The 14,687-nt window shown below is 33.5% G+C and overlaps 2 protein-coding genes across 2 annotated transcripts; both read left to right on the forward strand.

Annotated features, from left to right (window-relative positions):
• Positions 1 to 4,005, forward strand: LOC114403366. The gene is made up of 5 exons (XM_028366288.1): positions 1 to 276; positions 1,687 to 2,454; positions 3,012 to 3,197; positions 3,359 to 3,484; positions 3,575 to 4,005. The coding sequence occupies exons 1-5, from the start codon at positions 211 to 213 to the stop codon at positions 3,680 to 3,682; spliced, it is 1,254 nt and encodes a 417-aa protein (XP_028222089.1). The 5' UTR covers positions 1 to 210; the 3' UTR covers positions 3,683 to 4,005.
• A 252-nt stretch (positions 4,006 to 4,257) lies between these two features.
• Positions 4,258 to 5,970, forward strand: LOC114403365 (DELLA protein GAI1-like). Its single transcript, XM_028366287.1, has one exon. The coding sequence runs from the start codon at positions 4,544 to 4,546 to the stop codon at positions 5,846 to 5,848; it is 1,305 nt and encodes a 434-aa protein (XP_028222088.1). The 5' UTR covers positions 4,258 to 4,543; the 3' UTR covers positions 5,849 to 5,970.
• Positions 5,971 to 14,687: the final 8,717 nt, after the last annotated feature.

Below are 14,687 nucleotides of genomic sequence, written 5' to 3' on the forward strand. Positions count from 1 at the left end.
TCCATCATCCTAGCTAACTCATCATCATATTCATAACTCCCCCCCCTCTCTCTCTCTCTCCCTCCCTCCTTCCCTATGGAGTGCCCTTGAGCACATGTTTTTAGTCACCAACACACGTGTGAATTTTCCCACATTTTGCACTTCCATATAGCTCTTTTCTGGGGTGCCTTGATTGCCTCGTGCAAGGGGATACATACACACACACACACCATGTTGCAGGATGTTTTTGATCAGCCACTGCCACCAAAGGCCGAACCACAACAGCAACTTCCCCTTGTAATAATCTCCAGCCAGCGGTCTCATTCATATCTTCCATGTTAATGCATGCATGTGTTCTGCCTACCTTAATTAATTAGTTAATTTGTGTCATGACTCATGACATGGTGTGATCTTAACCCAAAATTCATGAAACTTTACAAGTTTGTTTGTTTCCATTTTGGAATCTCTTTCTCAGGAATATATTCAAGTCTAAGGCTAAGTTGTTTACAATTGTCTCGTGATATTGGACCACTTGTGATTCCATTTTTTCATGCATGCATGAATGATATATATGGTTGTTTTATTTTTATGTTTTTTTGCAAGTTTGATATATTATTTCCCAGTGCTAATAGAATTAAAGCCATTCTCAAATTCTTTTCCAGGCTTCTCTGGCAATTTGCAGGGAGGAACGGGTTCTTTTCTCTCAATTTATAGAGTTGGGGGGGGGGGGGGCATAATGCTTATTGACTAGCAATAAGAAAGAACGTATTAGAGATTCCGCAATAATTATTAGTCTTTGTCCTTTTTTTTCTTCTATATTATCCTATCCAATCCAAGACAATGCCATTTACCAAAGATGTCATTTTCTGAGGGCAACATTGTAAACTGCAAGTGATATCAATTTCTACATGATTTTCAGTGTGATAGCTAGCCATTTAAACATAGCTTTCGATTGTTGTGGAATATATATCTTTCTGTGGTTGCCTATTTGCCAATTTTGATATTCTTATTCATTTAGAGAGGGGAGAGGAGACTTGAGGAACACTTCACATATATAGCATTATGTGTTCTTTTAAGTGCCTTTTAATTTAATTCCTATTAAATCAGTTTCCATACACTAAACAAACACAACGTAGCATGGCATGAGGTTCCTTCTTTGTTACAAACATACAAGTAACATTATCACGCTAAGGCATAAATGCCCATCTTTTTCAATTTCCTAAAAAAACCAACCCTCTTGTAGAATTTATCTGTACATGACCAAATATAAGCACAACTGATAGAGGACACAACCAACCTAATCTGTATTTGGAGTTCCTCATGATGGGGTATTGTACATTGATTTATTTCGTTGATTTCTAGACAAAGGGCTTGTAGTGATGAACATAACTGATGCTTATAGGCGTGTTACTCACTATTTGATGAAGACACGCAATAAACCAAAGTTTAGACTGATAATAACAAGAGAATATTATTATCTTTTGAAAGTTTAGACTCTGATCATTATAGGCATGATCCCAATTTCTCTTTTGCTGATAGAAACGAGTCTGATAAGATCACACAGCCATCCCCGTAAGGGAAAACAAATGGTGTAGAATCAGTCTTCTACCTGTTTATAAAGGGTCTATCAAAATGTTATCAATATGTGTCTAATAGTTTTTTTGGTAGTCATGATGCTTACATTGTTTTTCATATCACTGGCTGCAGGATGAAATTTCAAGCCCTCTTAGTGCTCGAATCTTCGAACTTTGTAACACTGATTTTTTTCCAGAGGCTTTGCAAAATTCTGAGGTTACTTCCAGCTCAAACTGTTGTTACGAGGAGAACTCCTCATATGCCACAACAAATATATCTGTAACTGTAGATGTAGACAATAAGTTGAATAGCAATAGCAACACAGTCACCACCCCAACTAGCACTACCACCACCAACACCAACAACAACACAACCAACAGTAGTAACCTGTCTATTTTCTTTGACTCCCAAGAAGAGATTGACAATGACATTTCTGCCTCCATAGACTTCTCACTCTCTCCATCTTTCAATGTTCCCCCATTTCTCCCAGTCTCATCCCAGCAAGAACAGTTTGATTTCTCTTCTGTGCAGCATCAGGTCCAACTAGCAGCATGTTCGGTTGTGGAGGGCTTCACTCAGTATCCCACTGACGCTGTTGCACCTCCTTTTATGGGGGCTCCATTACCTTCTGTTTTTGAAGAGGACTGCATATCTTCAGTCCCTTCTTATATGCCTCTTAACCCCTCATCTCCTTGCACTTATCTCAGTCCTGGCATGCCACCATACATGCCTCATGGCCCCCTTACTACTGCCTTATCAACTGATAGTTCTGGAATATTTGGTGGGAACATTCTTCTTGGTTCTGAACTTCAGACACAAGAATTGGAATACCAAGGAGAAAATGGAAGAATGTATTGTACAGATTCAATTCAGCGGGTGTTTAACCCTCCAGACCTTCAGGTATGAATGATTCTCAAACTATTTAGTTAAGTTCTCCATCATTGCCTTTGTTAACAATACCATCCTAATGAAAAGTGTTCGGTTCGTTCAATATGCTCAGTAACGAGAGAAAAAGAAGTCCTTGTCCAAGGATTTTTTTTTTTATTTCTTATGATGCTAAGCTGTTGTTGTTAGCTTGCTCTTTCAGGTTTCTAGTCTGAAAGGTTGCAGCAGTAAGGTTCTTGACTATAAAGAGTGGCTTTACAAGAGGTGAAAAATCTGCAAAAGATAACGGTCCACAAATTTCTAAGAAGCTGATATGCCCCCATAGAATATATGCCCATATCCATCCATACAGTAGCTAGCATATCAACCCCTTTTATAATCTCATTCTCACCTGTAAAAAGTAGCATAAAATCTGAGCTAGCTAGTAGCAGGAAGGAATCACAACATTCCACAAAAATTGATAACGAACAACATCATCATCAGAAAAGACCCACTTCATGACAGTTTGTGATGATCAATTTTCCTTTGCGTAGCAAGAAAGTAACTGATTTTGTTTGCAATTTCTTTCCTAGGCACTTGGTACTGAGAGCCAGCAACTAGTACCCGGGGCTGGTGGTTCTGGCACTCTAACACCAGAAATCTCAAACTTAGAGGACTCCTCCTTCAAGGTTGGAAAACTTTCTGTTGAGCAAAGGAAAGAAAAGATCAATAGATACATGAAGAAAAGAAATGAAAGAAACTTCAGCAAGAAAATTAAGGTACAGTCAAGCTCCTTCCCATCTTCAAAACAGCCACATCATCAAACAAAATTGAAATCTTATCATGTTACATATGCATATGCAAGGTATTCCTTGCTTATAAACAACCACTTGTTATTGCATACTTTCAAGTTCAACTAATGATGCAACCAAATATGCAGTATGCCTGCCGCAAAACTCTGGCAGATAGCCGACCTCGAGTTAGAGGAAGGTTTGCAAAGAATGATGACTTTGGAGAAACCAATAGAACTACAAGTAGCAATCATGAAGAAGATGATGAAGAAGAAGTAAGATTTCCAGGGCTCATTCATTTATTAAACACTTAACAGGACGCTTTTTATTCAACTATTTGTTGATATAGTTTTTTAACCCTGCAGGTAGTTATGAAAGATGAAGATGATATGGTTGATTCCTCAGATATCTTCGCTCATATCAGTGGGCTGAACTCCTTCAAATGCAACTATTCCATCCAGTCCTGGATTTGACTTAATAGTTTGATCAGTATACCTACATTTAGCCTCTGTAGATTTTTTGCATGGCCATATACCACCCCAGATTTCTCCTATCTGGTTTTGATGGATGAGGAAACTGAATAATTGGGGTCCTAATACTATACAATAAGTGAATGAAAAATATATAGAAAAAAAACTGTATACATTTTTTGCAGACACTACCTTTCTTACTACTTGTATGTACTAAGAATCACATGTTGTATTAACTCAAACGATTTCATTTGTCTCCATGTACTAGTGGAGCTCATTCATGTACTCTCTTTTATAATATAGTGATAAGGAACTAGTTTTGGTTACATTCAAGGGCTTAAAGCCCAAGGTTTTAAATATTTTTACTGGCTTGGAATTTGTTTTTATTGAATCTTACAATTAGAAAGTTATCCATTTCTAGTAATCCCGGATTTGATTAACCATAATAAATGTTTTTGAAACAGTGACAACATGCTAAACCAGTTCAATGGATTAAATTGGTGAGACAGAATAGAATGCGTGACTTGATAAAAAAATCAGTTCAATGGGTTACGAAAACATTATAAATAAGAACAGAGAGAAGACTTGGTGTTGTTCCTCCCAAATCCCAAGATGGGAGTGGCAGCAGAGCATGTAGGCCATGTTGCCACCCTTAAGGTGCTAAAAATGAAGGGCACGTTACCGCGACATTAGGGATAGCTTTTAAAAAAGGGGCAGAAATGATATTAGCACCAGTATCTATCAATTTGATGCATTAGTACTCAACACATCATGGTCATAACATTATACAAGGCAGTTTCTCCGTCAATTTCCTCACACACCTACTCTTAACTTATAATAATTACTAACTCCACAATTCTCCCCATGGAGCGTTTAGAGAACGTGATTTCAGACACAATCCTCTACGATCCCTCCAACATAGGGTTAGGTTCCTTGGTGGACACTCTCCTCTCCGACTTGGACCAAACCATGTCGTTACCCTCACACTACCATCTCTCATCAGACCTTCCCGATTTCGCCACCACCGTGGAAGAACACTCCGGGATACGACTCATTCACACGCTGATGACGTGTGCGGATTCCCTGCAACGTGGCCACTTCTCATTCGCTGCCTCCCTCATCCAGAACATGCAAGGCTTGTTGGCGCACGTCAACACCAACTGCGGCATCGGAAAAGTCGCCGCCTGCTTCATCGACGCCTTGCGCCGCCGCATCTCCAACAAGTTTCCAGCATCATCCGCTTACGAGAATGACGTTCTCTACCACAACTACTACGAGGCGTGTCCTTACTTGAAGTTCGCGCACTTCACCGCGAACCAGGCGATCTTGGAGGCCTTCAACGGCCACGATTGCGTCCACGTCATCGACTTCAACCTCATGCAGGGGCTCCAGTGGCCAGCGCTGATACAGGCGCTGGCGCTCCGGCCCGGCGGACCGCCGCTGCTGAGGCTCACCGGCATCGGGCCCCCCTCGGCGGAAAACCGCGACAACCTCCGCGAAATCGGGCTGAGACTCGCCGAGCTGGCGCGCTCCGTGAACGTGCGGTTTGCGTTCCGCGGCGTGGCGGCGTGGCGGCTGGAGGACGTGAAGCCGTGGATGTTACAGGTGAGTCCGAACGAAGCAGTAGCGGTGAACTCGATCATGCAGCTGCACCGGCTGACGGCGGTGAAGTCCGCCGTTGAAGAGGTTCTGGGATGGATCCGGATTCTGAACCCTAAAATCGTGACGGTTGTGGAACAAGAAGCCAACCACAACGGGGAAGGGTTTTTGGAGCGGTTCACGGAGGCTTTGCATTACTATTCCAGCGTTTTCGACTCGCTCGACGCGTGTCCGGTCGAACCGGACAAGGCTGCTTTGGCGGAGATGTATCTGCAGAGGGAGATATGCAACGTGGTGTGCTGCGAGGGACCGGCGCGGCTGGAGCGCCACGAGCCGCTCGCTAAGTGGAGGGATCGGCTGGGGAAAGCCGGCTTCAGAGCCTTGCATTTGGGTTTCAACGCCTACAAGCAAGCCAGCATGTTGCTCACTCTCTTCTCAGCTGAGGGTTTCTGCGTCCAAGAGAATCAAGGCTCTTTGACTCTGGGTTGGCATAGCCGCCCCCTAATTGCAGCTTCGGCTTGGCAAGCCGCGCCTCTGGGAGACGACGAAACGCTGCGTTTTGAGCATTGAGGAACAGAACAGAACAGAACAGATCACTTGTTTTTGTTTATTCTAGTAACTAGTAGCAGTAGTAGTACACGGGAAGAGTGGTGAATAATAATAATGTGGTCATTTTTGCGTAAAATTCTTCTGTTGTTGAATTCTCTATCACACGTGACTTTGGTTGGGGTTTTTCTCTTTTTGTCAAAAACCCAACCAAAGTGCTTTTCTCTTTTTTAGTCAATTGAGTCATACCACTGCCTAATTAGTAATTACAAGTAGTTGTTTGTTAATGCCAAATAGCTAATATAAGCAAGACCACCATTAGCCGTGTAAATAAACTGAATTATTCGGGTATCATTTGCTAAATATTTTATCAAACTAATTAAATAAACAAATTCAAACGAGCTTAATTATTTGAATGAAAGTTCAAACTTTTAAAATTTGATATTAAAGGCGTGTGGATATCTCTTTTATGTATAAAATACATGATATTATTTTTATGAAAAAAATTGTATTGTCTTTTATTAATAATTTTTGTGATTTTTTATTTGTTATTAATAATTGTTTTGAGAGTTAATTTTCTTTTTTAAAAAAGAGATAATGCTAACGTAAAAAAAAAAAAAAAACGTTCCAATTGCTTTTAGTTTTGAAAGTTCCCCACCGATTTTTCTTTTGCCTTGTAATTCAAAGTTGTACATATTCTTCCTTTTCCAAATCAAAATTCTACTTTCTAGGAACCACTCACCCAAGACACATCTAACTCCCGTCCTTCAAATTCTTTCACTCATTGTTTCAGATTCAATTATTCAAATATGGCGGCCCACTCTCATGCAGGACAACAATCAACTTTGAATATGTTGGTCTTTTTTTTTTTTTTTACAACGATTGATATTGTTATTTGATACTATTATCCTTCTTTTCTAAAAGGAAAATGATTTGGAATTTTATTGCAATATGTTTCCAGGAAAAAAAATTATTTCCATGAAAAAGTTAATATCAGTGGTATGTATGTGAAAATTGAAAGAATTTTTCGGGCTAAAAATTGTACAAAATTAATGAGAAATTTTCTTATGAGAAAATATAAACAACTTAAGAAAATATGAAAACAACTAAAACAAATTAAGTAATTCATAGTTTTTCTGAAGAATTAATGACAGTCAATTGGTTGTATTCCTCCCGTGGTAAGGCTTGTTCTGTAACATCTAAACCAAGGAAGCAAAAAGCAAAGCACTCTGTACCACACATTATTCTTAAGATTTACGACTCTTTCAAAACTTAGATGTCTTACTGCTCTAACTCCATATAATCCGCATTCTCTATTCTTAATTTTTGTACATATATTTTTAACTAATTCTATTCATCGTTAGTTAAGATATTTCAATTTATTTTTAACCTTTTTTATTAGATGATATACTTATTTGACAGATTGATAAACACGTTTTTTTAATAATTTTTAATATTTTTTAATATGACTTGAAGTAATATTATTTAAAACGTTAGTTTTTAACTTAATTTTTTTTATATTTTGTTTCATTTTTATTCTCAATATATTTATCTAATTTTTTAGTTATTTTTTTTCAAATAAATCATAATTTATTATTATTTTATCATTTTACACTCTTCAACTATTTTAATAGTTTATTTTATTTAACACTTATAATTCTTTAATAAGCTATATACCTTTTCAACTTCCAAACTTTAGTTACTAATTAATTTTTCAACTTATAGTTAATTTTGTCAAAAATAATCATCATTTATTTATCAACCACAAAAGCTTAAAAGCAAGGCATCTCAGTAATTTGAACCTCAATCTTTTAACTAAATAGGTATTTAGGTAACTTTTTAAATATTCACACTCTTGTTAAATTTCTTTTCAGTATAAGCCTTTGTCTTATATTTTCACTCATTTTCAATCTCTTTTGTGTGTTCGGAGATATGTATAGTTAGTAACTTAGTATGTTGACTTGGATGCTCCTATGGGAAAAGTTGTACTTTTTTTTCCCACAAGCTTGAGGTAAAATAGTTGTAATAGGAAGAGAGGGGGGAATTTGTTGTATTTGAGGGAGGGGGATCATACATTAGGGGGACTGAGAATGAGTTTTTCTTTTATGAAATAGGAGGTTCTGTGCCTTGGGCTAGGACTAGGAGGACATCTCCATAGATGGGGCTCTTGCAAGTTCTCCTATTGATTTGCTTGGATCAAATCTCTAATTTTCTATCACAATTCAATCTTGTGAATGAAAGCTACTTTCACATCTGCATGTTAATACTTAAGTTTCATTTTAGCAGTACCTTTTTAATTTCTATTGCATCTCACGAATGAAGAATGTAAACAACTTTGTATGGTTCCATGTTAATATTTGACTTTACTGGTGTATAATTATTGAATACGCATCATTGTCCCAAAAGCAGGCAACGGTGGATGTTACTCGTTTAACGTCTTAAATGTGTAACATATTTATGGTTCTATGCACTTTATTCAAGTATTCCTGATGAGAAAGCTTTTTTTCTACGATTTGTTTTAACTTAACCCATCAAGCCTAACAAAGCTTTCGTCATTCACGTGTATATGAAAAAAAATAACCCGAAGTTTTTCCAAAACAAAAATTGACAGAAATGTAACTCCCATTCCCACGTGAACAACCATTGTTTGTGTCCGTATTGCACTTGAGAGAAACAATGGCAACAATGCAAATGGGCTTGAGAAGGTAGACGCTGATCTAAAAAAGAAGAGGGAGAATGGACTCTTTGTATTTTCTACCTAATGAGTAGGTTAGTTGGACATGGATCACTAAATGGCTAGGTTCAATGAAAATAAAGAAAATTGAGACTGTTGTAATGGACTGTAAATTTTCCCTCTGAATATTAAGTAGTTATATAATTTAAGACTTCTCGTTAAATTGAAATAATCTCTTCTGGTTAAATTTAAGACCACTGGGTTTGATTTTCAACAATCTAGTGATATATCTTGCTTCACATGTTCTCTACTTCTAATTTATCACAAATAAAACTATCCCCAATAAGTTGGTTTGAGTTGAAAAAAGAATTCACTCCAACTTCCAAATTTGAGATTGAACTCTATTTAGAAGAGGCTTCTAAAAAAAATATATTCTACTTAGAAGAGAGTCCAATCATATGTGAAAATGGAGTTTATATAGAATTTAATGTTTTAGAATGGTGAACAAGACTAACAATTTGAGATATTTTTTTTAATCAAATTCTTATATCAACAAATGTTTAATTAATTCAATATGTTGTCCCATAAGTATCAATATGTCCTTTACTTCTCTTATGAGTTTCATCTTATTCATGGATTTGTAACAATAAACTTCAACAAAAAAAATAAATTAAAAACTCAAGAATAGTTGTTGGATATGTTAAATTGTAAAAGATTACTTTTTCAGTTAATAATAAGAATAATATAATAATAATAATTTATTTTTATCAGTTATTTGTAAAACAAACAATTATATATGAGAAATGGGCTTCTCCCAAACACACGGAAATGTTACTTTTGTAATGTTAAACTTGGACGGAGTCGGGTATGAAATGCAATCCAAATTAACGGTCCAAATGTAGATATCCTACGGTGAAGGTTTCTAAGCCCTAAAAAGAAAAACAATGACTAAAAATCACTATGTTGCCAATAAAAAGAAACTTAAAAACAATATCACGCCTCTAAAACCTCCTAATCAACGGAAAAATCATCGATGCAGCCATACTTCAATCAAGGAGATCGATTATGACCAATACTTAACGCAAAGAGAAATAGAGGAGAAACCTTCTAACTTGTAAGCAAACGGGAGACATATCCCAATCAACCATGTTTGTTATATGTAATATTTGAATATTTGATATGAAAGGTTGCTTCAAATATCTTATCATCACAAATACTGTGTTTGATTGAGGTTTTCAAAATGAAATTCTAATGACAAGAGTGTATTTAACGGAGGGAAAAGAACATGATTATAGGAAATAAATCACTAACTCGTTTACGCGTCACTATCTTTGGTTTGAAAATCGCTCCCCCTTTCTCTATAATACAAATATTATTATATTTGCTATATAGACGTGGTGTATGAGCATAAGCTATTATGATACGGACAAAAAATATTTATATGAGTTTAATAAAGGAAACCAAGAAGTTAGGTATTTTTTGTTTTCAAGTTTCAAAATGGTTGTTGGTGAGACGGCATCGGGCTATGAAATTTACATTTCTTTGTCGAGAGTAATCTAAAACTAATAATTGTGGACTTCAAAGAAGGGGGTAAAAAGATAGGACGTTTCATTTCATGTAATATTCCAACAAACCTGCATTTGTAAAAGAAGAAAAGATTGCCATAGGAATCCTATATATATATGTTTCTAGGGTTTGTAGAAACGAATTCCCAATCAAACCATCCTTGCAAGCACAAGGCGCATTGAACTTCATAGAGACTCGTCACATTTTTTTTTTGTGTCACTTAATGTTTTCAATTTAATTATAATTAGTACTAGTGGTAGAATGTACCGGAATGCCCAACTAACTATATTTAGGGTAAGGTGCATACGGCTTAACTTAAAAAAAAAAACACTTAAAAGAAGTAGTAGCATTTATTTCAACTTTAAAAATTTCGGCCGAAGAGATTATGTATGAATTGCAATTGTGGAAAACTAACTGTTTCTCTTCCATAAATCTTCCCTTCATAACACATCCAAACACGTGGCATGGAAAAAGATGTATATAAAGCTTTAATTCGACATATCATTTTTAAGTTAACATATGTTAATAGCATGTGCTTCCTGGAAAAGAAAATACCAGAAAATATATCATAATCATGTGCATGCATACATGTGGTGGGAGGCAAAATAAAGAAAATAAAAAGCAATAATATCACCATTAATTTTTCTTTCTTCTTCTCCATTCAACTATTAAAACTTTTTCTTATATATGCGTGCATAACATTTGGGTTTGGGACAAAGCATTTGAGGATTGTATTTCACACCTATTCTTTATCAAAATATAATAACCTCCATTTAAGAAAGGTATATAAATAGAAAACTACTTAATATTTTTTTTATCGTAGCAATTACTCACATAATTTTGAATTAAGATAATTATTAGATAATTTCAAAGTAAGGATTTCAAAATTTAACATATAGACATTGTAATTTAAATTTATTTAGAATGACAATCTACCAATTTTAATATTTAGGTTTGGATCCAATTCATGCTGAGAATTATACATCTTAAACATAAAGTTCATAAAATTTAAAACATTTACTAGCAGTCAATAAGACTAACAAAAATTTCTAACTATCATCTTAAAATTTAAGTTTAATTCAATTTTATAAAATAAAAAAGAAATATCTTTCATTTATATATACTTTTAATTTGATCATATTACCCTATATATATAACATGAGATGGTTAAGGAATGCCCAACAACTATTTGCTGGGTCAAAACATGCAAAATCAATTTGATTTTTTATTTATACTATTGTCGTTTTGTGATTTATTGAATGGCACATTTGCATCTCATCAATGTTTTTGTTTTTTGTCATTGAATAGTGCCTTAATTTTCTCCTTGATGGTAACTTAGTTACGTGGATGAAGGGAACATATACAATGTGGACTGGCATCGACCAGCACCCAATAACGAAAAGAAAGCTACAGATAACAAAAGACTGGCCTAAAAGGATAGTTTCTATTGAATTGAATGCATTCTCTACAGTAACATTATCATTGAATTAGATTCTAACTGTTCAATAAATTCCATCAATATAATATATTTTTATTATAAAGTGTAAATTTTAAAACTTGATGGTAATAACATCTTAAAATATAAGAATCTAAAGTTGTTGTTTTTTTTGCACTCAAGAGGATCTCTTCTCTATTAATTTTCTTATATCACTATTTTAACAACATTGCTTTGAGGCATTGGCTGGTGATCAAGCCTTAGCACTTCATAGGGTCCACGCGGATTTGCATGTACTGCAACCAAGCACTTGTCGTTGTCTACACACACAAGTATATATTTGGTGTAATTGGTCTTGATGGGCATGATGAAGAGGGCATACAGGAAGAAGTGGCAATGAACAATCCCTTTTTCTGGGGGCCAAGGCCACAAAGAAAAGAAAGAAAAAAAACTAGCTAGCAACTTCCAACACGGGGAATGTATCCTTACATAATCATGCAATGCAACGTCAAACTTGAATTGGAGGATGCTTTCAGACTTTGGTGCCAAGGTTCTTACACTAATATTACACAAGGAATATGCTCTTGGGTTTGCCTCTCTATACACACCATCATCCCTTTTCTCTTTATATATAACTTTCACAACTATTCTTTTTCATATCGAATATGAATTTTTTTTATCGGAGATAATTCTGCTTCAATCGAATAGAATTAATTATTTTGAAAATTATTCTGGTATTACAATGTTCAACAGCTAGCCACACCAGTAATCATGTGCAACACATATCAATCCAATCAAATTTTTTCCATCAGTAACTAGTAATACTACTGAGAAATTGGTCCACTATCATGTGTTTCTTATAACTAAAATTAAATCCTCTCTCTACTTACCCTTGAGGTCGTCCACCCAAGAAACCAGATTTCATTTTGTAACACAACCATTATGCATGGTTTCTATATTTTTATATTGAATCCCCTAATTTCTTAGGCCTACAAACTTTTGTTTCCAGGCCACCGGATAAATTTTTCCTACTATCTTCACCATGTCAATGAAAATGCTTTTGTAAATACTCAATGTCAACAGGTAGCGCACACAAATAATTTTAAAGCTTAAGGTCTGCGAAAATTTCCTCATTTCACATTATTTGAGAAGAATGCATGTACGTGTATTGACTATATTGACTTTACTTAACCTGCAAAAGAAAAATCTATCATTATATTTTTGGATGGAGTATTTTAAAATTCAGACAAATTAAAATGCATCAATTAAAATTCTTTATTTGCATAAACTAATTTAAATTTCCAGAAATTCACAATAGCTCCACCAGACTGCTTCCTCAAAATTAAGTTTTTTGTATAAGCTTTCAATTTAAATTCAAAATAATCTCAATTTTTTTATTAAATTATAATGTAAAAATCCTTAAAGGTCCATTATGATGATATGTACAAGAATGGGTAAATTGGCGAATTTAGATTGGTAATTGCCCATAAGACCAATTTCATGCACGCGAACCCACACTTTAACTACTCTTATATTTTGGAATACTACTAAAATACTAACATAAGGTGATATCTCAATTAAATATTCTTAATATCTTCTCTCTCTTTATATGCATTTCACACGTTATTTTACAATTATTTAAGATTTTCTATCTCAATTATCTTAATATATCTTTTTTTAATCCTTTAGCAGTCTTTTCTTTACACATTTTTTAATTGTCTAATTATTTTAATTTATTTTATTTTATTTTTATCTCTAATTTAAATTTAAATAATTGTTTTTAAAATAAACTGCTAATAATTAAAAATAATATTATATTAGATTTAAAATATTTATTTTAAATCTAAAATATAAATTATATACTAAAAAACAGTTATTCATATTGAATTTTATAGATTTAAAACGGCTCCAAAACATTTTAGTGTAGTCACAAACTAACAGTAGAAATATAATAAATAATTAGGGATTTAAAAACATACTCCACTTTTTTTCTTTCAAAATGATTATATTATCATTTTCTTTCTTTTAAGTATATAATTTATAAGGAATAAAAATAAAAAAATTATAACCTTAAAGAAATTAAAATAAAAAATATATAAATTTACAAAAACTAAAAATAAAAAAAAACTTAAAAAAAAACTAAAAAAACGTTAACTTACATAAATTAAATTTAAAAAATGAACTTAAATAAATAATAAATAAAAAATAAAAAATAATAACTGACATGAATAAAAATATATTTATAATGTTAAGATTATGATTCGTTAAATATATATACATATATTTTTTTAAAAAAGTAATAAATACATATTAGTATCATGATTTTCTTTAAAAAAAAAAAAACTATCTCAGTAAGTTATACTTTTAATTTAACCTAAAAATGTTCTATTTTTAATAAACTTTTAAAAATTTTAAGATATAATTTATTAACTTATTTGAAAAAACCGGTAAGTAAACCACTGCCGTATATTTATATTAACAGTAATTTAAAATATATTATCCATGTTAGTAAATCATATCATTTCTATCTCATAAAATTGATTAAAAAAAACACTCCATTTTATGTTTTTTTTTTTAAAGATCACCAGGTTTTAGAATTTCGTTGCAATTTGCAAAGTAGTAGTAGTAATTTTAGTCGTACAGTTAAAAAAAATGTCCTACAGAACTTTAATTAAGTAATGCGCCCAACCTCTGACGTTCCTCGCTGGCCCCCCTTTGGGGTTATTCGAGGCCACCACAGTACTCAGACACAACAATTAAGACTTCAATAAAAACGAAAATTAATTACATTGAATAAGTTTTAAGTTTCAAGCCATATTGTTTTAATACAATTTATTACATAGCACATTTTTGTAAATAAATTATACTACTTTTTTTATATAAAAAAAAATTGAGCAAGAAAATGTAGAGGTGTTATATTTTTTCACTTGTTTGATTTGTTTCGTAAATTTAATTTAGTGTCTGCTGAGAATTTTATATTCACAAACTCAATAATGACATTTTATCAATAAAAAATCTTGATATTTATTTAATGATAAAAAATCTTTATAATTTTTTTAGAAGTTTCAATTCTTTTTTTCTGATATATTATTACGTAATTGAATGTTAGAATAAACTTTCCTTAATTACTGAGCTTTTTTCCAATAATAAGTATATCTTTTATAAGAGGCAATCTTGCATGTATCTTC

This window comes from Glycine soja, chromosome 20 (genome assembly GCF_004193775.1).
Source record: "Glycine soja cultivar W05 chromosome 20, ASM419377v2, whole genome shotgun sequence".
In the NCBI taxonomy this organism is placed as follows: Eukaryota; Viridiplantae; Streptophyta; class Magnoliopsida; order Fabales; family Fabaceae; genus Glycine; species Glycine soja.